We start from the raw sequence: 23,021 nt of genomic DNA on the forward strand, positions 1-23,021 counted from the left end.
CGGAAAGTGGGCCAGCTGGACTATGAAGGACAGAAGCTGTTCTGTTCAATGACTATTCTCCCCATGTGGCTTCCCTCCGTAAAGGGATGGCGCCACTCTGCACTGCGCTTCACCCGACGAGGAATGCGCTTTGCGCTGGTGTACCCGGTATCGCTGTGCATTTGGAGAGAGGGAAAACCTCACACTTTTGTTGATCGAGCAGCGGCACAACAATTTCTAGACTCCCTGCCAGCGGTGGCAGCCGAGGGGACGCCTGGAGCTGCGCCGGTTCCTTGATGTGGTAGCTTGCCCTCAGTATTTTCAATTTGAGGCCTTTATTTCTTTGTGAGACCTATTAGATACCTGGGCCAATGAGGGAAGCTATGTCTGAACCCTGCCAGCTTGTGTGGGGGTGAGCTGCGGGGTCTGGGAGGCCTCGAGGAACCTTGGAGGGAGGCCCAGGCTGGTCAGACTGGGACCGGGTTGAGGCCGTGGTCAACTGACCCAGAACCGAGGAAATCTGCGAAGTAAGGATAGCCTTAAGCATATCCTCAAACATAGGCACCGAGACCAGCAAATGCTAGGGTTGAGGTGCAGCAGTACGCTCCTTCTGGGGTGAACTCGAGGAAGAGTATTCCCTACGTGAGGTGATACACTTAGGACGATGTCTCAAAGAGGCCGACGAAGCAGCACTCGCATGAGACTCTGAGGGAGGCTTCTTTGCTGGCACACCTGCGGAAGGGAGACTTACCCGAGGCCGGGGTGGCAGGAGGAGCTGAAGTCGGGGCCTTCGAAGCTGGGGCCCCCACTGTCAGGGCCAAGGCTGTCCCCGCTGTCTCCATGGGGCCAAAAAGTTGGAGGATTTTGGCCACTCGCTGATGAAGATCCCGCGGTTGGAGAGTAGCACAACGCGGACATGACTCGGCGTGATGATCAGCCCCAAGGCACTCCACACACCAACGATGGGGGTCGGTGATGGAGATCATCCAGGTGCACTTAGTGCAGTTCTTAAACCCGGACAGAGGCTGGGACATAGGAAAAAATACAGCCGTGGCCCCGCGAGGCCAGGCAGCCTGACAAAAACCGGTAGCCTGGTCGAAAAAAATTACGAGGAATTGAAAATTTTTTTTTTTTTTAACAAGACAAAACGTGCCGCACAGCGACTCACCCGAAAACAATAAAGCAAGCCGCGGTGCAAAGAGGCACTATGAATTTGCGCAAAGTAAGGGAGCAGGGCTTCTGGCTCTGCGGAAAACTTAGAAATGAGGCCACGCTGAGGAGACGCAGGCCCTGAGTCGGGCGGGAGGGGCACTTGTGCATGCGCGGTACACTCGCAAGCTTGAAGATCTTCAAGCAAGTCTGTTTGTGAGAACGTCCACTAGGGGGCTCTGTAGATGATGCCACCCACATGTAGAGAATATACTGCCTGCTTGTCCTGGGATAACTGAGCATTTGCTGAACCCCCAAGTCCCCACCCAGCACTCACCTCCACATAGTTCAGGTTCACCCTGCACTTGGCAGCCATGTCTAGGAAGTAGTGGGAGTTCACCTCATCCAGCAAGATGTAGACGGGGACCCTGCGGGCGGCAGCATCTAGGAGCTCACTCAGTATGTCCACGTCCGTGAAAATGTCCATCACAATAGCAATAACCTAGAAAAGAGGCAAAGAGCATCGGAGTGTGTCTGTAACATTATCTCAGAAGCCCCCGTCTTTCCTCCACAGTCCACCCCAGCTCTAAGCAAGTTCTTTGGCCACACAGCATTATATATATATAAATATATATATATATATATATATATATCATCTATAATAAAACCCTTACCCGCGCATGCACTGTTGAAATGGCGTGATCCCTGCCACCGTGATTTCTGCTTCTGTGCCGTGTTCCATTTGCAGCAAGTGCACAGCGGTGGATTTGCGGCACATAAGAGAAGCCTGCAGCGCTGATTATAACCATTGCCAACGGCTGTGTGAGACCCGGGAGGGGGGATGAGAAACGCTATTGATGGCTGGCCTACTATAGGACAGGGGGAGTAGGGAAGGGGTGCTGCTGGACGGGGGGGAGGTAAAAGGAAGGGAAAAGGGCTACTGCAGGATAGGGAGAGCAGGCAAGGGGTGAGTGCACATAGAAGGGGGGGAATGCTGCTGCTGCACAGGGAAGGGGGTAATGCTGCTGCTGCTGCACAGGGAAGTGGGGGGAGAGGGAAAGGGGGCCAGGGAGCAATCTTGGTTTGCTTTGGGGGGGGGAGACAGAAGGGAGCCATGGAGAGAGACAGAAAGACATGCAGACAGTGCACGAGAACGAAAGTCAGACACACAGAAAGACAGCGGGCAGGGAGAGAGACAGAAAGACAGACAGACAGGGGGAGGGAGAGAGATAGAAAGAAAGAAAGATAAACAGCGGGAGGGACAGAGACAGGGAGAGACACTGAAAGAAAGAAAGACAGACATATATTCCAGCACCCGTTAATATAACGGGCTTAAACACTAGAGAGAGGGAGAGAGAGATAGACAGAAAGAAAGTCAGACAGCGGGAGGGAGAGAGATAGAAAGAAAGAAAGAAAGATAAACAGCGGGAGGGACAGAGACAGGGAGAGACACAGAAAGAAAGACAGACAGACAGACATATATTCTAGCACCCGTTAATGTAACGGGCTTAAACACTAGTATATATATCTGTATATATCTAAAAGTAGCCATCTGGGAATGCAGTAGCAGAGGTGCCAGCTCTGTGGGTGCGGTGCACCTCCAAAATTGAGCAAGCTCCTTCATTATGTCCAGGGATGGGTAATCAGTATAGCTGGCTCCAATGCTATGGAGGGCTATATACTCCCCCCCCCCCAACTGCTGTATAAATGGTAGTCACTGGTCTGCAACTGCATAGCACTTTATAAATAATAATCTCTGCTCTGGGATTGTACAGTGCTGTGTACACTGATGGACCTTAACATATAATCACTGTTCTTGGACTGTACAGTACTGTGTACACTGACGGAGCTTAACAGATCATAATCACTGCTCTGGGACTGTGCAGTACTGTGTACACTGGCGGAGCTTTCTAGATAGTAATCACTGTTCTGGGACTGTGCAGTGCTGTGTACACTGATGGAGTTTAACAGTTAATCACTGCTTTGGAACTGTACAGTGCTGTGTACCCTGGCAAAGCTTTCTAGATAGTAATCACTGCTCTGGGACTATACAGTGCTGTGTACACTGGCGGAGCTTTCTAGATAGTAATCACTGCTCTGGGACTGTACAGTGCTGTGTACACTGATGGAGCTTAACAGTTAATGATCACTGCTCTGAGACTGTACAGTGCTGTGTATAGGACAGACCTTAGTCCTCCTACCTGCTGAGCTGAGCGGATCATTCTCCGGACCTCCTCTTTAATGCTAGGATTGTCAGGGGGAGGTGGGTGAATCAACGTCGTCACCTCGGTCCCCTGGAAGCCCAAAACCATTGGCCAGCCCAAGTCCAGCTCAGGGGCGGCCGTGTCCGAGTGCATGGGCCAATAAGTGCCAGAGGAGCCATCAGCATCCTGCTCAGTGCTGTAGGACGTCTCTTGTGAGCCGCTGTCTTGCGTGGCTGCAGGAGGCCGTTGCAAGCGCTTGCCAATGTGGTCCACCTCGGTGCTGCACAGGAAGTCGGGGAAGCCCTCGTTGGTCAGGAAGCGACTGTAGCTCTCCACGCCCTCCTCAGCCAACATGTCGATGGCCACCCGGTAGTACTCTTTGTAGTGGGGCGGCAGATAGTTCGGGTCCAGAGGGTTGTCCCCCTGGGACGAGCACTGGGACCGACGAGCCATGGCTCAGCACCAAGTGGAGGAAGGGATGGGACCTGTAGATAAAAGGAGAGTGGTGAGAAGGGATAAGACACGGCTGAAGTTGAAATCTTGGGACTCACAAGCTTAAGGCTCAGGGAATATCTTCCCTCTCCTTCCCTCATAAAACCCTTTGCCTCTGTGACTGGCTGGATATTGTTCTCCCAACGGTTTACATTAGTTTATTCAGGTCCTCAAGCGTTTTTCCGTCTGTCCTGGTGGGCTCACAATCTATCTAATATACCAGGGGCAACGGGGGGATTAAGTAACCTGCCCAGTGCCACCACGCTGCCTCTAGACCTCCTCCTTCAAACGATTCACATGATCAGTGGTTTAGTGCATCATCTGTCGCTGCCATGGGACCAAAAGAGCAAATGTGGCTCTTATGATGAGATTTGGCTCCAGCTGTAGGAGATGATGCGCTCCTTCCGCTGGGGCCAAGTTGGGTAATGCATTTGGAAGAAGAAAGTGGGGAGGCAGCGTGGCAACCCTGTGAGCTCTGCCTCTGTCCAGAGGTCAGTTGGCTGCCTTCGCTGCTAGAAGAGTTCTCCTTGTAGAGAATTCAGGATCTCCCTTCTTCTAGAAGACCCCGCAATAGGGATTCCCCAATCAACATCCGCCATGTTAAAATCACCTATTAGCAAGACTTCCCCTTTTTTAGATATATTCTGAATGTCTACTATTAAATCTCTATCCATTTCTTCCGTCTGTGAAGGAGGCCTGTGTATTACACCAATGTCAATATATTCACCATTCCCTCTTTCCAAATTGATCCACAGTGCCTCTTCCTTGCCCTGCAGATCCTGCAATTGTGTGGCTTTAATATGATCTTTCACATAGAACGCTACTCCCCCCTCCTATTCTTCCTGCCCTGTCTTTCCTGAACAAATTATAGCCCGGCATAACAATATCCCAGACATGGTTCTCCGTGAACCACGTCTCTAAGATAACCACTCTATCCAACTCATCTTCATCGTGCAGCAGAATTTTGTACGGACTGAAGGAGAAGTGGAAGACCTGTGAGAAGCGAGAGGCGATGAGGGTTTTAGTAGAGTGCTCAGAGAGGAAAGGTTGGATTTTGGTAATATTACAGAAAAAGGACAATTTAAATTAAATCATTAATTTTATAGAGCATGTACGGTTGGGCAGACTGGATGGACCATTTGGGTCTTTATCTGCCGTCATTTACTATGTTACCTATTGAATATGTGCAGAGCAAGAGAGAGGAGTCAAAGATGACCCCGAAGTTGCGAGCTGATGAGACAGGGAGGATGAGTGTGCTCGCCACAGGAAAAGAGGCCTTTGGATTACCTACATACGCACACCGTTATCACAGGACCACAGTGACAACCTTTAAACTCAACTGGAGCTTTCTACTTCCAGTTTCCCAAGAGACTCCCAGTAGCCAGAGCATTGCCCTATGGATTGCGACTCCCCCTCCTCCTATTGCTATGCCACCAGTTTCCTTCCACTGCCACCAAACTCCAAGGAACATACGTTGCGCCTGGCAATATCGTACCAAGCACGGTTGTCTTCAAGCAGTGATCCAGAGACATCGCGTTCCAGTACAGGTCTCAAGGCTTTCCATCCTGAGGCCTACAGATAAAGAGAGTCCTTCTCAGAACACAAGATTTCTCTACCGCACCCCACTGTACAAACGGGGATCTTGATCAATGCCTAATGTCTGGATCACACCAACACAGGCAGACGTCTGCATGGCTGCAGACAGGCAGAATCAATGAAAAGCTGCCAGATGGCATGGAGACCTGCATTCCATAGGTGGCAAACATCATGTGAGAAGGAAGGGGGCTGGGAGAGGGGGCTATGAAGGCCTGTCTGAATCTGCAGCCTTCTACTGAGCAAAAAAAACCCAGAGGCACCAGTGTCTACATTAGACGGCCCTGAACAAACTGAAGGGGAAGCCACTGGTCAGCTTTAGTGCAGAGTACATCAGGGCGGGGTAAATCTCAGGGAGAGTCTGTCAGTATTAGTTCAAGGCACATAGTATGGTCAGTGAACGACTGGTGGGGGCTTGCCCTTTTTCAAGCTTTAGTCCTTTTTTCTGTGTGTCTGGCTCACATGCTGCTTTGACCTGTACAAATGTTTTGCAATCCATTAAAAACTTTCCTCTCGTGCCAACTGTGGGCGAGGCTGGGCCAGGTCAGCTACCTCCAAGTTTCTTCATAACATTTCCTGATTATAAACACTCAGCAAATGGCTGCGTTCAACCGTCAGGGCCCAGCACTCGGCCAGCGCAGACACCACCTGCTCGGTTGCTCTGGAAAGGGCCAGACAAAGTTGGATGATTTATAATCAGGCAGAAAAGAGAGCAGCCTTCTGGAAAAGGGCCAAACCCTGTAGAGGTTTTGCCTGTCTGACATCTCTCTGCCAAGAATGTGATAGTTCTAATTTGTTGTCACACAGCTAGAACAATCCAAGGCCCCAGAACACTCAAGGTAAAGACCGTCCCTCTTCTGTAGTGAAGGCTCACTGCAAAGCAGTCCTTGAAAACATTACTTTATTTATCTCTACGGTAATTTGCTTTCGAACCCATTCTCCCCGACAAGCTCAGTACGGGTTACAGGTTAACTAAGATTTTTTTGGCCTAATGAAAAAATTCAGGAAACAACGATTCAATTTAAAGGTCAAAGCTTTGAGATAGCGTCAAATCTGAAGATCCTGAGAATAAGCCTGGATCGTAGTGAAAGGTCACTTGGACACACAAAGTTAGAGGCGTGAAGAAAGTACAAGAGGTTTATTCACAGCATGCCGGACTCTAGTGCAGTTAACAGCCTGCCTACTAGAGTGTCAGAAACAGGAAATACACGGACTTTTATGCCCTTTTCGCAAACTAATATATGCAAAAACTACAATTTTCATTTGTTACTTCTATAACTTTCTACAATTATTATTGGTCCTAAGCCAGCACTTATGATAGGTTCAGGGATACAACTTATAGTCCTATAGGAAACTAACTCATTTCTCTGCTTATCTAAATCTTACAGGTCTAAATGTTACATGTACAGAAGGGCAGGGCACATCATGGCTCAAACTTATCTATTCAGCTTACAATGTGGTAAGGCAGGGACATACATTTCAGGCAGATGAAGTCAATAGATTGTACACTGTTTTCAGCTATGTAGGCCAGAGCAATATTTTAAACAACAGTTAACTATTTCATGACCCTACAGTCGTTTAACATTCAGGAAGCATACAGACCTTTTAATTAAAAAAAAGTTATGCATTATTGTGGAAATTGAGGACTATCAAGAAGTATTTTGACATGGAGTCCTTTCGGTTGCTGGTCCAGTCTACAGTATTGTCCATCTTGGATTATTGTAATATAGTCTATTTAGGATTACCGGAAAAAGATTTTATTAAGGGCTCCTTTTATCAAGCCGCGCTAAACGGCCGGCCATGCTAGCCGCTACCGCCTCCTCTTGAGCAGGCGGTAGTTTTAGGCCAACACAGGGGTTAACGCGTGATGAAATGTCACACACGTTAACCCCGCTAGCGCAGCTTGATAAAAGGAGCCCTAAGACTGCGATTGGCTCAGAATGCTGCAGTTCGTTTATTCTTTGGTCTTAAAAAAATATGATCACGTAAGCCCTTTTTATGCTAGATTGCACTGGCTGCCTTTTGGGGCCAGGTGTATTTGGATTACTACCCTTTTATCTGGTATCTTACTTGAAATGGTTTAATTCCAAAAAAATACCAGAAACTCAGGTATGTTTATCTTCCCTATCCCAAGGGACTTTTTTAAACAAGACCTTGGAATATCAGGCGGGGAAGATGAATTCCTGGATAAGCCCGTTGATTGCCCAAGCTTATTCGTACCCTATATTTAGGAAATGATTAAAAACTCATTTATTTCATAAACAAGAATGTTAATTTTTACTAAGTTTTTTTGTTTATAATGGTGGGTTTTTTTTCATCACGTTAGTTTTTTAACTTATTTTTTAATCTCTGTTGTATTTACCTAAGGTATTAACATCAGTGTGTTTGAAACTGTATTTTAACTATGATGTATTAACTGTTGCATTAGACCAGGGATCTCAAAGTCCCTCCTTGAGGGCCGCAATCCAGTCGGGTTTTCAGGATTTCCCCAATGAATATGCATTGAAAGCAGTACATGCACATAGATCTCATGCAGATTCATTGGGGAAATCCTGAAAACCCGACAAGGAGAGACTTTGAGACCCCTGCACTAGGCCAACTCTTACGTTCTTATGTGAACCAAGTATGAGACAGTCCGGCCATTGTGACATCACTGCTGAGGTTGGCTCTGAGGCATTATGACATCACAATCTCAGCTCTGGAATGTTGCTACTCTTTGGGTTTCTCTCTGGTACTTGGGACCTGGGTTTCCCACTGTTGGAAACAGGATCCTGGGATTGATGGACCTTCGGTCTGTCCCACTATGGCAGGGATCTCAAAGTCCCTCCTTGAGGGCCGCAATCCAGTCGGGTTTTCAGGATTTCCCCAATGAATATGCATTGAAAGCAGTACATGCACATAGATCTCATGCAGATTCATTGGGGAAATCCTGAAAACCCGACAAGGAGAGACTTTGAGACCCCTGCACTAGGCCAACTCTTACGTTCTTATGTGAACCAAGTATGAGACAGTCCGGCCATTGTGACATCACTGATGAGGTTGGCTCTGAGGCATTATGACATCACAGTCTCAGCTCTGGAATGTTGCTACTCTTTGGGTTTCTGTCAGGTACTTGGGGCCTGGGTTGGCCACTGGGCTTGATGGACCTTCGGTCTGTCCCAGTATAGGACAATGAAGCCAATGTGACATCACTGATGAGGTTGGCTCTTAGGCATTGATGGAATGAGGCATTATGACATCACAGTCTCAGCTCTGGAATGTTGCTACTCTTTGGGTTTCTCTCTGGTACTTGGGACCTGGGTTTCCCACTGTTGGAAACAGGATCCTGGGATTGATGGACCTTCGGTCTGTCCCACTATGGCAGGGATCTCAAAGTCCCTCCTTGAGGGCCGCAATCCAATGAATATGCATTGAAAGCAGTGCATGCACATAGATCTCATGCATATTCATTGGGGAAATCCTGAAAACCCGACAAGGAGAGACTTTTAGACCCCTGCACTAGGCCAACTCTTATGTTCTTATGTGAGCCAAGTATGAGACAGTCCAGCCATTGTGACATCACTGATGAGGTTGGCTCTGAGGCATTATGACATCACAGTCTCAGCTCTGGAATGTTGCTACTCTTTGGGTTTCTGTCAGGTACTTGGGGCCTGGGTTGGCCACTGGGCTTGATGGACCTTCGGTCTGTCCCAGTATAGGACAATGAAGCCAATGTGACATCACTGATGAGGTTGGCTCTTAGGCATTGGTGGAATGAGGCATTATGACATCACAGTCTCAGCTCTGGAATGTTGCTACTCTTTGGGTTTCTGTCAGGTACTTGGGGCCTGGGTTGGCCACTGGGCTTGATGGACCTTCGGTCTGTCCCAGTATGGCTATTATGTGAGCCAAGTATAGGACAATGAAGCCAATGTGACATCACTGATGAGGTTGGCTCTTAGGCATTGGTGGAATGAGGCATTATGACATCACAATCTCAGCTCTGGAATGTTGCTATTCTGGGTTTCTTCCAGGTACTTGGGACCCGGGTTTCCCACTGTTGGAAACAGGAGACTGGGCTTGATGGACCTTCGGACTGTCCCACTATGGCAGGGATCTCAAAGTCCCTCCTTGAGGGCCACAATCCAGTCGGGTTTTCAGGATTTCCCCAATGAATATGCATTGAAAGCAGTGCATGCACATAGATCTCATGCATATTCATTGGGGAAATCCTGAAAACCCGACTGGATTGCGGCCCTCGAGGAGGGACTTTGAGACCCCTGACTTAGACGCAGTGTGCATGAGATTGTATTTTTCATTGAAATGTCTCAATTTTTCACTGTTGTAAACTGCCTAGAACTACTGGTAGGGCGGTATACAAGAAAATAAATCGGATTTGAAAGTAATAATAATAACAAGTTTATTTTATATACTGCCATACCACAAACAGCTCTAAGCGGTTTACAAGGGAAGAGACATTACAGAGAACTTTCGAGATTACATTGGCATGCTAAGTTTAGTCAGGTTTATCTGGAAGTGTTTTTTGGAAGTACATCGGCAGCAGCAAAATGTCTGTTCTCAAAAAATGCAACTCATTTTTTTCGTTTTTCCCCCGAGAATCACATATCTGGACATCCAGGCTATTGTTCGTCCGGACTGCCACATTCTTGACCAAGAATTTGTCCAAGTCCCAAACGCCCAGAACAAGATCTTTTGGGCGTCGGAGGGGCGAGCATTGTGATGGATGGCAACATACAGGGTATTGCTGTGAACTTCACAAAAAGGATGCCACATAAACATCTCATCAGAACCCCCCCAAAACCCAAAATACCCACCCATCTACAACCCCAATAGCCCTTATGGCTGCAGGTGCCACCTATATGGCAGTACAGGGTTTTTTTGGTGGGCTCACATTTACCATCATGAATGTAGTGGTTAGAATGGCTTATGGGCCTGGGTCCTTCTCTCTATGGTTCATTAGCCCACCCCCCAGGCTACTTAAGCCACCTTTGATGTTCTGGAGGCAGGTATATACGTGTTTATTCTGAACTTTGTGGGGGTGCAACGGGGTCAGTGAACAGGGGTGGGGTCTTTACTTTGTCCCTGCAGTGATTATCTGGTCACTTTGGATCCCTTTTGGGCACTTAGACCTATTTTTACATTGTCTAACTCACAACATATAAGTTCCGTCTAGGAAGTCTCGTTAAACCTTCAATTATCCCTGCAGGTGCAAATCATTTGCATACAAACTTGATAGGGCATCAATTGCTGCTGGAGAATCGGCCAGAGAATCAGCCAACAGCAATTGAGTCTGTATCATTAGTGCATCTAGCCCATAGTTGCAATGAAATTTGGTCATTAAATAATAAGTCTTTATCAATAAGAAATTAAATAGTATAAGATCTTATTTTGACACCGAGTCATTCAAGCTACTGGTACAACCGTTGGGGTTGAGCCAACTGGACTATTGTAATATATTTGGCAGGTCCTCAAAAGAATTTATCTAGGCTGAGTAACATAGAAACATAGAAACAGACGGCAGATAAGGGCCACGGCCCATCTAGTCTGCCCACCCCAATGACCCTCCCCTACCTTTCTCTGTGAATAGATCCCACAGAGAAAGAGACTCACCAGACAACAAAAAGTGGATCAGTAGCAGTGTTTAACATGTGAAGAGACTAGGCTGAATCCATCGAAAACTCAGCCGACGCTCGGTGGAGAGAGGGCAGCCAGCCTCGTGAGATCCAGCAGGAGAGGAGCGTGGGAGCACTGCTCCGCCCCCCTCCCGACTCTACAGGACCCCCGACGCCTGAAAATCTTGAAGCACCAATGGCGTGCAGCCGTTCGGCGTGCCGTCAAAGGCGTGTGCGCCTTAGCACGCGCCTTTACGAAGCACCTACGAGAGGCACCCGCACAGGGTGTCTATCCCATTTGGCCTTAAAATCAGGCACGCTGTTGGCCTCAATCACTGAAGTGGAAGACTATTCCAGCGATCAACCACCCTTTCAGGGAAAAAGAATTTCCTGGTGGGCACTGCGCAGTTTCCCGCCCCTGATTTTCCACGGATGCCCCCTTGTTGCCGCGGGACCCTTGAAAAAGAAGATATCTTCTTCCACCCAGAATGCTGCAGTCCGCTTGATCTATGGACCGATCTATACGAGTCCTTACTGCCGAGATAAATTTAAATTCGGTTGTAACTGTTACAAAGTCCTCTTTGGCATGGCATCTACTTACTTATCCGAACTACTCAATCCAAGCATTCATGTAGTTCACACAGACTTTTTTATTTCCCATCTATTAAAGGCTGTCGTTATAAAAATAAAAAAAAATCACTAATCTTTGCTTTCTTAACAGGTGGCTTTCTGGGATAAGGAACCTTTGTTATTGAGTTCTGTGTGTTATCATCACTTCCGAAAGCAGCTGAAGACACATTTGTTCGCCCAACTAATCAGTTTTCTCTAGTTTGTATTATTTGTTAAATTTTGTTAACCACATCGATTATTCGTGCTTTTAAGCTTGCTGGCTCTTTCCCCCAAATTACATCAGCTTGCATAGAGAAATCGCCAACTCCCAGCACTTTCTTCACTGTGTTTTGCTTCTCCTTCAGGAACAGGCCAGGTTTCCCACCATGTTATTCATGGTTTCACTATATTCACGATGGTTTATAATAGAAAACAGTTATTCACGTTTTTTCTGTATTTGTGGTTCTGTTAATCCCCTATCACAGCGAATACGGAGGGAGAAGGGTTTTGAATAAATTGAACTTGAACTTCCAGCCCCATTCCATGCCGTTTCTTCAGCCTACTCCCCTCCCCTCCCCTCCCCTCCCTCTCTTCATACTGTTACTCCCTCCCTTCTTTGATATTCTCTCTAGCTCCTGACTCCCTCACCTACCTCTTCCCCGGGCCCGCAGTAGCAATGAGTAACCCTGCTGCTGCCAACCTGCCCCAGAAGCTGCCCCTCTGGAAGTACCGCCTATTCAGGAACAGGAAGCTACTGCGCTGCAGAGAGGCAGCTTCTGGGGCAGGCTGGCAGCAGCAGGCTTACCTTGTTGCTACTGCCGACTGCCTAAAGATTCAATTACAGCAGCTGGGCCCGGAGAGGAGGTAGGTAGGGGGAGTCGGGAGAGCTGGCTAAACCCGGTCAGACTCTCCCATTTTTGAAAACTGTATGAGCACCCGGGTTTCCCTGGATATGTCCTTTTTTTGAGTCTGGGCGGTTTTTATATTTTACTACTTTTGTCTGAGGAAACCAGACATCTAGTAATCCTACAGCAGAGGTTTTCTCCTTCGGGGCAGCTTGCGTACCTATCTGGAGCCCCTCTCCCCACCAGTGAGATCCAGTGCTTGCTCACCATTCTTGCTCCCAGCAGCACTGCTCTAACTCTTCGGGTTGCTGGCAGTATAAGTGAAGTGACCCAGAAGCTTTTCCTCTGCAACTGCTTCCTGTCCCCACAGAAGCAGAAAGCAGTAGCAGAGAGAAAGCTTCTGGGTCTCCGACGGCAGTGTGTTCACTTCACTCACGCTGCTGGAGGCCCAAAGAGTTACAGCAGTGCTGCTGGGAAAATGCACTGGAGCCCATGGTGGTTGGGGGGGGGAGGAATAGCATAGAGAGGGTAAGAGAGATGCTGGACCGCGGGGATGGGGAGGAAAGGGAAGAAAAGATGCCAGACCTCCAGAGGAAAGAAGGGAAAGGGCAGATAAAGATGCCAGACCATGGGAGGGAAGGAAGGAGGTGTCAGACTACTGGAAGGGGGGTTGGGGGAAGAAAAGAGAGATACCAGACCAGGGAAAGGAAGGAAGAGGGAGAGATTCCAGACTAAGGCAAAGGGAGGGGAAGAGAAAGACAGAGATGCCAGACCACAAAATGGGGAGGAGGGAGAGGAAGGAGGAGAGATGCCAAACTGTGGGAAGGAGAGGACAAAGATCCCAGAGGAAGACAGATGTCAGACCACAGGAGAGGGAGGAGATGGTACACAGGGATGGGAGGGGTGGGGTGGGGTGGGGAAGGGAAGAGAGATAGAAGAAATGCTGTTTATGGATAAATGGGAATAGGAGAGAAGAAAGAGAGGGGAGATGGCATACATAGATGGTGGGGAAGGGCAGAAAGAGGGAGGAGATAGTATGCCTGAATAGGTAGGAAGGGAAGACATGGAAAAGTATATAGATTTGAGGAGGAAAGCAGAAAAATGGAAGAAAGATAAACATTAAAAGTTAATATCAAATATGAATGCAGGGCAGAAAGTGAAGAAGCAAATGGATAAGAAGGCCCAGGAGACAGAAGGAAGTGCCACCAGAGACTGGGAATAGATAAATAGAAAAATAAAATCACCAAACGAAAGGTAGGAAAAATTATTTTATTTTCAATTTAGTGATGGAAATGTGTCAATTTTCAGAATTTTGTCCAGAATTCCAGATTTTGTCCGTAGTTAAATCTACCCTTTTCCAGTTACGACTGTTAAGTTGCCTAAAATCGATAATGTCGATACATGATTTCCGGATTGTGGTTCAGACGATAGTCTTATCAAAGTTGGACTATTGTAATGCCCTTTATTTAGGGGTTCCAACAGTACAGTGTAAAGCATTACAAATGATCCAAAATGCGGCTAGGAGGTTAATTTATGGAGTTAAGAAATTTGACTACATAACACCGTGGTTAAAGAAATTGCACTGGTTACCTGTGCGAACATGTATTATTTTTAAAGCCTTAACGTTGCTGTTCAAAGTCATTTACCATGGGATTCCCCAGTGCCTGTCACAAACTAATAAACAAATTGTTGGGTACAAATAAACCACTTATAGCATGCGTTTATTGGTTACCACCTTTATACGGGACCCCTGAGGAAGACAGTGTTGATCGAAACATGGACCGTGTCGGGTCCCAAATTGCTATAAGTGGTTTATTTGTACCCAATTTGTTTATTAGTTTATAATACATTTTGCCCCATCTTGTACAGTCCTTTTCTTTGTCCTTGGCATGGAGTAGGGTGTAATGGAAGGATGAATCTTTGGATGCAGCAATTCAAACTTAAGCTTAATTCTGATAAAACAAAGTTCTTTGTAGCATCTCCTACCAAAATTTTTCATGAACTTTCCATCATCTTATACAATCCATCCAACGATTAAAATTTTAGGAATCATATTAGATCAACATCTTACTCTGAAAACCCAGATAGATGCTGTTGTATTTTACTTTATGGAGACTACGAACAATTAGACCTTATTTTGAATTTTCAGCCTTTACATTATTGGTCCAGTCATTACTGTTGAGTCTCCTTGACTATTGCAATATTGCTTATTTATCAATTAGTAAGAAGGAATTATTGAGATTATCACTGATACAGAACACAGTTAGATTGATTTACGGATTGAAGAAATACGATCATGTTACGTTATTTTATTGCAAATTGCATTGGTTGCCTGTGGAAGCTCGGGTATATTTAAATCCTCCAGTACCAAATTCCGCGCTCTCCTCTTACTATGGATACAAACCATGCTTGCATATGGCCTTTTCCCGTAAGACCTCAGCAAAATCATCATCACTCCAACCCTAAAAGACCCTAAAGGAGCAACAGATCAACCATCCAACTACAGACCCATAGCCTCAATACCATTTTATGTCAAACTAATGGAAGGCCTGGTAGCCAAACTCCTCACCAACTACCTAGAAGACCACAACATACTCCATCCTATACAATCGGGCTTCAGAACCAACTACAGCACAGAGACTCTACTAGGTTCCCTCCTGGACACAGCTAGACAACACCTCAGCACAGGTAGAAAAAGGCTGCTTATACAACTGGATCTCATCGCAGCATTTGACCTGGTGGACCACAACATCCTACTACAAATACTAGAAACAATAGGAATCACAGACAAGGTACACACATGGTTTCAAAGTTTCCTACAATCCAGAACTTACAGAGTCAAGTTGAACAAAGAAAAATCAGAACTATGGTCCAACCCCTGCGGCGTACCCCAAGGATCTCCACTATCCCCAACTCTCTTCAATCTCTACATTGCATCCCTGGCACCTGCTTGGACAAATTAGGCTTAACCTCCTATAGCTATGCAGACAACATCACCATTCTCCTTCCTTTTGACCAACCAACGTCCTCCATGACAGACACACTACACAGGACACTCGAAACAGTAGAAACATGGATGAAAAATCACAAACTGAAACTGAACCCAGACAAGACAAAATTCATTCTCCTCGAAAATAATAAAACCCCATCCATAACAAATCTAGTAATAAACTCAATCATATACCTCATACAACCCACTCTAAAACTTCTAGGAATGACGATAGACAGATGCTGTACCATGTAACCACAAATCAAGAAAACAATACAAAAATCATTCGCGGTCATGAGAAACTTAAGGCAAGTTCGAAAATTCTTCGACAGAACACAATTCCAGCTCTTGGTCCAGTCCCTAGTCCTAGGTCTTCTAGACTACTGCAACATACTCGATCTCCCCTTTCCCGCAACCATGATAAAACAACTACAAACAGTTCAAAACACAGCGCTAAGACTTATCTATTCCCTGAGGAAACATGATCACATCATGGCAGCATACCTCGACTCACACTGGCTCCCAATACAAGCAAGAGTACAATTCAAATCTACTGCCTACTATTTAAAGCCATAAATGGAGACAATCCAGCCTACCTAAACAACCGCCTAATCCAAACTACATCAACCAGACAAAGGAGAACGCACAAACCGTTCACGCTTCCCCCAATCAGAGACGTCAAACGAAAAAAAACTGTATGATGGCCTTCTAGCCACTCAAGCAGCAAAACTAGACTACCAACTCTCCAATTTACTGATAACGATTCCAGACTACAAATCGTTTAGAAAAGAAATAAAAATCATCCTATTCAAGACATCCTTGAAGACAAACTAACACCGCAAGACTCATCCCAATTCTCTGAAGCAACTCGTTCTTCTCTTCAATTCCTCTGGAAATGGCCAGATAACTTCTTTTGTAATCCGCCTTGAACCGCAAGGTATTGGCGGAATAGAAATCACTAATGTAATGTAATGTAATATTGTTCAAGCTGGGCTGTTTTTGTTACAGGGTTTTACATGGTGCAGCCCCTACTTATCTGGCTAATAGTTTTTCTATAGCTGCAAACAAATGCAGTAGAAAACTCCTGCTCTGTTCAATTTTCCTTCTGTAAAAGGTAGTAAAAGCAAGAAATTCCTAAATCACTCTGTAGCATCTCAGGCGGCTTCACATGAAAAAGAATCTCGATCATTGTTGCTCACAGCTGTTTCTTACAGACATTTTAAAAAACAGCTAAAAACCTATCTTTTCTCCAAATACCTGACTCATTCAATTAGACAATTATGTTTAATATTTATAATCTTTTGTAAACCGCTTAGAACTTTTTGGTAACGCGGTCTATAAGTATAATGTTATGTTCTCCAGGAAACACATGACCCTGCCCCAGTTGTGCTTTACCTCCCCAACACCTACAGCAAAACTGCATTTTAGTTTCCAGGAACAACTAATCCATTTTTTTTCCCTCTTTTCCTGTCCCCTCCCCCCCACCCGCAGCCATGACTGGCGCCTGTGTAAACTCGTCTCTGCCTGTACCATGACTCACAGCTCCTGCACTCTGCTCACGCCCCTTAATGATAACATTCAACAGCAAGGATCAGCCACACCGGCCAGGTCACACCTCCAAAATACTAGACTAATGTAAGTATAGAATGTACATCACACCCCACCCCCTCAGCACATCTCAGGCCTCCAGATTTAGACTACAGAAGGCAGCATACGCTGGCTATAGGTGTATAGCTCTCTGGTTTGAGGATGGATATGGTTCAGTTATAACTGGCTAAAATTAAAGGTTTTGATTCCCAAAAGTAGTACACGCTGCACCAATAACACTGAAAAGAGGATGTTATACCAATAAAGCGCCTACAGCACTGATAATTTTGCAAAGGGGATAATTAACAAAAGAAGCACACACTGCACTGATAATACTGCGAAAGGGGCCTGTTTACAAAAGAAGCACACACTGTACTCATAACCCTGCAAAGGGGCCAGTTTACAAAAGAAGCACACACTGCACTGATAATCCTGCAAAAGGGGCCGGTTTACAAAAGAAGCACACACTGCACTGATAATCCTGCAAAGGGGCCGGTTTACAAAAGAAGCACACACTGCACTGATAATCCTGCAAAGGGGCCGGTTTACAAAAGAAGCACACACTGCAATGATAATCCTGCAAAAGGGGCCGGTTTACAAAAGAAGCACACACTGCACTGATAATCCTGCAAAAGGGGCCGGTTTACAAAAGAAGCACACACTGCACTGATAATCCTGCAAAAGGGGCCGGTTTACAAAAGAAGCACACACTGCACTGATAATCCTGCAAAGGGGCCGGTTTACAAAAGAAGCACACACTGCAATGATAATCCTGCAAAAGGGGCCGGTTTACAAAAGAAGCACACACTGCACTGATAATCCTGCAAAAGGGGCCGGTTTACAAAAGAAGCACACACTGCACTGATAATCCTGCAAAGGGGCCGGTTTACAAAAGAAGCACACACTGCAATGATAATCCTGCAAAAGGGGCCGGTTTACAAAAGAAGCACACACTGCACTGATAATCCTGCAAAAGGGGCCGGTTTACAAAAGAAGCACACACTGCACTGATAATCCTGCAAAAGGGGCCGGTTTACAAAAGAAGCACACACTGCACTGATAATCCTGCAAAGGGGCCGGTTTACAAAAGAAGCACACACTGCTCTGATAATCCTGCAAAAGGGGCCGGTCTACAAAAGAAGCACACACTGCACTGATAATCCTGCAAAAGGGGCCGGTTTACAAAAGAAGCACACACTGCACTGATAATCCTGCAAAGGGGCCGGTTTACAAAAGAAGCACACACTGCACTGATAATCCTGCAAAAGGGGCCGGTTTACAAAAGAAGCACACACTGCACTGATAATCCTGCAAAAGGGGCCGGTTTACAAAAGAAGCACACACTGCACTGATAATCCTGCAAAGGGGCCGGTTTACAAAAGAAGCACACACTGCAATGATAATCCTGCAAAAGGGGCCGGTTTACAAAAGAAGCACACACTGCACTGATAATCCTGCAAAAGGGGCCGGTCTACAAAAGAAGCACACACTGCACTGATAATCCTGCAAAAGGGGCCGGTTTACAAAAGAAGCACACACTGCACTGATAATCATGCAAAGGGGCCGGTTTACAAAAGAAGCACACACTGCACTGATAATCCTGCAAAGGGGCCGGTCTACAAAACAAGCACACACTGCACTGATAATCCTGCAAAGGGGCCGGTTTACAAAAGAAGCACACACTGCACTGATAATCCTGCAAAAGGGGCCGGTTTACAAAAGAAGCACACACTGCACTGATAATCCTGCAAAAGGGGCCGGTTTACAAAAGAAGCACACACTGCACTGATAATCCTGCAAAAGGGGCCGGTTTACAAAAGAAGCACACACTGCACTGATAATCCTGCAAAAGGGGCCGGTCTACAAAAGAAGCACACACTGCACTGATAATCCTGCAAAAGGGGCCGGTCTACAAAAGAAGCACACACTGCACTGATAATCCTGCAAAAGGGGCCGGTCTACAAAAGAAGCACACACTGCACTGATAATCCTGCAAAAGGGGCCGGTTTACAAAAGAAGCACACACTGCACTGATAATCCTGCAAAAGGCGCCGGTTTACAAAAGAAGCACACACTGCACTGATAATCCTGCAAAGGGGCCGGTTTACAAAAGAAGCACACACTGCACTGATAATCCTGCAAAAGGGGCCGGTTTACAAAAGAAGCACACACTGCACTGATAATCCTGCAAAAGGCGCCGGTTTACAAAAGAAGCACACACTGCTCTGATAATCCTGCAAAAGGGGCCGGTCTACAAAAGAAGCACACACTGCACTGATAATCCTGCAAAAGGGGCCGGTTTACAAAAGAAGCACACACTGCACTGATAATCCTGCAAAGGGGCCGGTTTACAAAAGAAGCACACACTGCACTGATAATCCTGCAAAAGGGGCCGGTTTACAAAAGAAGCACACACTGCACTGATAATCCTGCAAAAGGCGCCGGTTTACAAAAGAAGCACACACTGCTCTGATAATCCTGCAAAAGGGGCCGGTCTACAAAAGAAGCACACACTGCACTGATAATCCTGCAAAAGGGGCCGGTCTACAAAAGAAGCACACACTGCACTGATAATCCTGCAAAAGGGGCCGGTCTACAAAAGAAGCACACACTGCTCTGATAATCCTGCAAAAGGGGCCGGTTTACAAAAGAAGCACACACTGCACTGATAATCCTGCAAAAGGGGCCGGTTTATAAAAGAAGCACACACTGTACTCATAACCCTGCAAAGGGGCCAGTTTACAAAAGAAGCACACACTGCACTGATAATCCTGCAAAAGGGGCCGGTTTACAAAAGAAGCACACACTGCACTGATAATCCTGCAAAGGGGCCGGTTTACAAAAGAAGCACACACTGCACTGATAATCCTGCAAAGGGGCCGGTTTACAAAAGAAGCACACACTGCACTGATAATCCTGCAAAGGGGCCGGTTTACAAAAGAAGCACACACTGCAATGATAATCCTGCAAAAGGGGCCGGTTTACAAAAGAAGCACACACTGCACTGATAATCCTGCAAAAGGGGCCGGTTTACAAAAGAAGCACACACTGCACTGATAATCCTGCAAAAGGGGCCGGTTTACAAAAGAAGCACACACTGCACTGATAATCCTGCAAAGGGGCCGGTTTACAAAAGAAGCACACACTGCAATGATAATCCTGCAAAAGGGGCCGGTTTACAAAAGAAGCACACACTGCACTGATAATCCTGCAAAAGGGGCCGGTTTACAAAAGAAGCACACACTGCACTGATAATCCTGCAAAGGGGCCGGTTTACAAAAGAAGCACACACTGCAATGATAATCCTGCAAAAGGGGCCGGTTTACAAAAGAAGCACACACTGCACTGATAATCCTGCAAAAGGGGCCGGTTTACAAAAGAAGCACACACTGCACTGATAATCCTGCAAAAGGGGCCGGTTTACAAAAGAAGCACACACTGCACTGATAATCCTGCAAAGGGGCCGGTTTACAAAAGAAGCACACACTGCTCTGATAATCCTGCAAAAGGGGCCGGTCTACAAAAGAAGCACACACTGCACTGATAATCCTGCAAAAGGGGCCGGTTTACAAAAGAAGCACACACTGCACTGATAATCCTGCAAAGGGGCCGGTTTACAAAAGAAGCACACACTGCACTGATAATCCTGCAAAAGGGGCCGGTTTACAAAAGAAGCACACACTGCACTGATAATCCTGCAAAAGGGGCCGGTTTACAAAAGAAGCACACACTGCACTGATAATCCTGCAAAGGGGCCGGTTTACAAAAGAAGCACACACTGCAATGATAATCCTGCAAAAGGGGCCGGTTTACAAAAGAAGCACACACTGCACTGATAATCCTGCAAAAGGGGCCGGTTTACAAAAGAAGCACACACTGCACTGATAATCCTGCAAAAGGGGCCGGTTTACAAAAGAAGCACACACTGCACTGATAATCATGCAAAGGGGCCGGTTTACAAAAGAAGCACACACTGCACTGATAATCCTGCAAAGGGGCCGGTCTACAAAACAAGCACACACTGCACTGATAATCCTGCAAAGGGGCCGGTTTACAAAAGAAGCACACACTGCACTGATAATCCTGCAAAAGGGGCCGGTTTACAAAAGAAGCACACACTGCACTGATAATCCTGCAAAAGGGGCCGGTTTACAAAAGAAGCACACACTGCACTGATAATCCTGCAAAAGGGGCCGGTTTACAAAAGAAGCACACACTGCACTGATAATCCTGCAAAAGGGGCCGGTCTACAAAAGAAGCACACACTGCACTGATAATCCTGCAAAAGGGGCCGGTCTACAAAAGAAGCACACACTGCACTGATAATCCTGCAAAAGGGGCCGGTCTACAAAAGAAGCACACACTGCTCTGATAATCCTGCAAAAGGGGCCGGTTTACAAAAGAAGCACACACTGCACTGATAATCCTGCAAAAGGCGCCGGTTTACAAAAGAAGCACACACTGCACTGATAATCCTGCAAAGGGGCCGGTTTACAAAAGAAGCACACACTGCACTGATAATCCTGCAAAAGGGGCCGGTTTACAAAAGAAGCACACACTGCACTGATAATCCTGCAAAAGGCGCCGGTTTACAAAAGAAGCACACACTGCTCTGATAATCCTGCAAAAGGGGCCGGTCTACAAAAGAAGCACACACTGCACTGATAATCCTGCAAAAGGGGCCGGTTTACAAAAGAAGCACACACTGCACTGATAATCCTGCAAAGGGGCCGGTTTACAAAAGAAGCACACACTGCACTGATAATCCTGCAAAAGGGGCCGGTTTACAAAAGAAGCACACACTGCACTGATAATCCTGCAAAAGGCGCCGGTTTACAAAAGAAGCACACACTGCTCTGATAATCCTGCAAAAGGGGCCGGTCTACAAAAGAAGCACACACTGCACTGATAATCCTGCAAAAGGGGCCGGTCTACAAAAGAAGCACACACTGCACTGATAATCCTGCAAAAGGGGCCGGTCTACAAAAGAAGCACACACTGCTCTGATAATCCTGCAAAAGGGGCCGGTTTACAAAAGAAGCACACACTGCACTGATAATCCTGCAAAAGGGGCCGGTTTATAAAAGAAGCACACACTGTACTCATAACCCTGCAAAGGGGCCAGTTTACAAAAGAAGCACACACTGCACTGATAATCCTGCAAAAGGGGCCGGTTTACAAAAGAAGCACACACTGCACTGATAATCCTGCAAAGGGGCCGGTTTACAAAAGAAGCACACACTGCACTGATAATCCTGCAAAGGGGCCGGTTTACAAAAGAAGCACACACTGCACTGATAATCCTGCAAAAGGGGCCGGTTTACAAAAGAAGCACACACTGCACTGATAATCCTGCAAAAGGGGCCGGTTTACAAAAGAAGCACACACTGCACTGATAATCCTGCAAAAGGGGCCGGTTTACAAAAGAAGCACACACTGCACTGATAATCCTGCAAAGGGGCCGGTTTACAAAAGAAGCACACACTGCACTGATAATCCTGCAAAGGGGCCGGTCTACAAAACAAGCACACACTGCACTGATAATCCTGCAAAGGGGCCGGTTTACAAAAGAAGCACACACTGCACTGATAATCCTGCAAAAGGGGCCGGTTTACAAAAGAAGCACACACTGCACTGATAATCCTGCAAAAGGGGCCGGTTTACAAAAGAAGCACACACTGCACTGATAAACCTGCAAAAGGGGCCGGTTTACAAAAGAAGCACACACTGCACTGATAATCCTGCAAAAGGGGCCGGTTTACAAAAGAAGCACACACTGCACTGATAATCCTGCAAAGGGGCCGGTTTACAAAAGAAGCACACACTGCACTGATAATCCTGCAAAAGGGGCCGGTCTACAAAAGAAGCACACACTGCACTGATAATCCTGCAAAAGGGGCCGGTCTACAAAAGAAGCACACACTGCACTGATAATCCTGCAAAAGGGGCCGGTCTACAAAAG

The 23,021-nt window shown here is 46.5% G+C and overlaps 1 protein-coding gene across 7 annotated transcripts in view; it reads right to left on the reverse strand.

Annotated features, from left to right (window-relative positions):
* FAM83H (family with sequence similarity 83 member H) overlaps positions 1 to 23,021 on the reverse strand; it is an 89,030-nt gene that overhangs the window by 25,014 nt on the left and 40,995 nt on the right. For 6 of the 7 annotated variants that reach the window (XM_033933100.1, XM_033933102.1, XM_033933104.1 and 3 more), the window contains exons 2-3: positions 3,330 to 3,817; positions 1,466 to 1,630 (exon numbers count right to left, since the gene is read on the reverse strand). In XM_033933100.1, coding sequence (XP_033788991.1) covers positions 1,466 to 1,630; positions 3,330 to 3,785 — 621 coding nt within the window. In that variant the 5' untranslated portion in view covers positions 3,786 to 3,817. Of the gene's footprint in view, positions 1 to 1,465; positions 1,631 to 3,329; positions 3,818 to 5,319; positions 5,343 to 23,021 lie in introns of those variants that run through there. The other variant, XM_033933105.1, reaches the window with a different exon arrangement.

This window comes from Geotrypetes seraphini, chromosome 2 (genome assembly GCF_902459505.1).
Source record: "Geotrypetes seraphini chromosome 2, aGeoSer1.1, whole genome shotgun sequence".
In the NCBI taxonomy this organism is placed as follows: domain Eukaryota; kingdom Metazoa; phylum Chordata; class Amphibia; order Gymnophiona; family Dermophiidae; genus Geotrypetes; species Geotrypetes seraphini.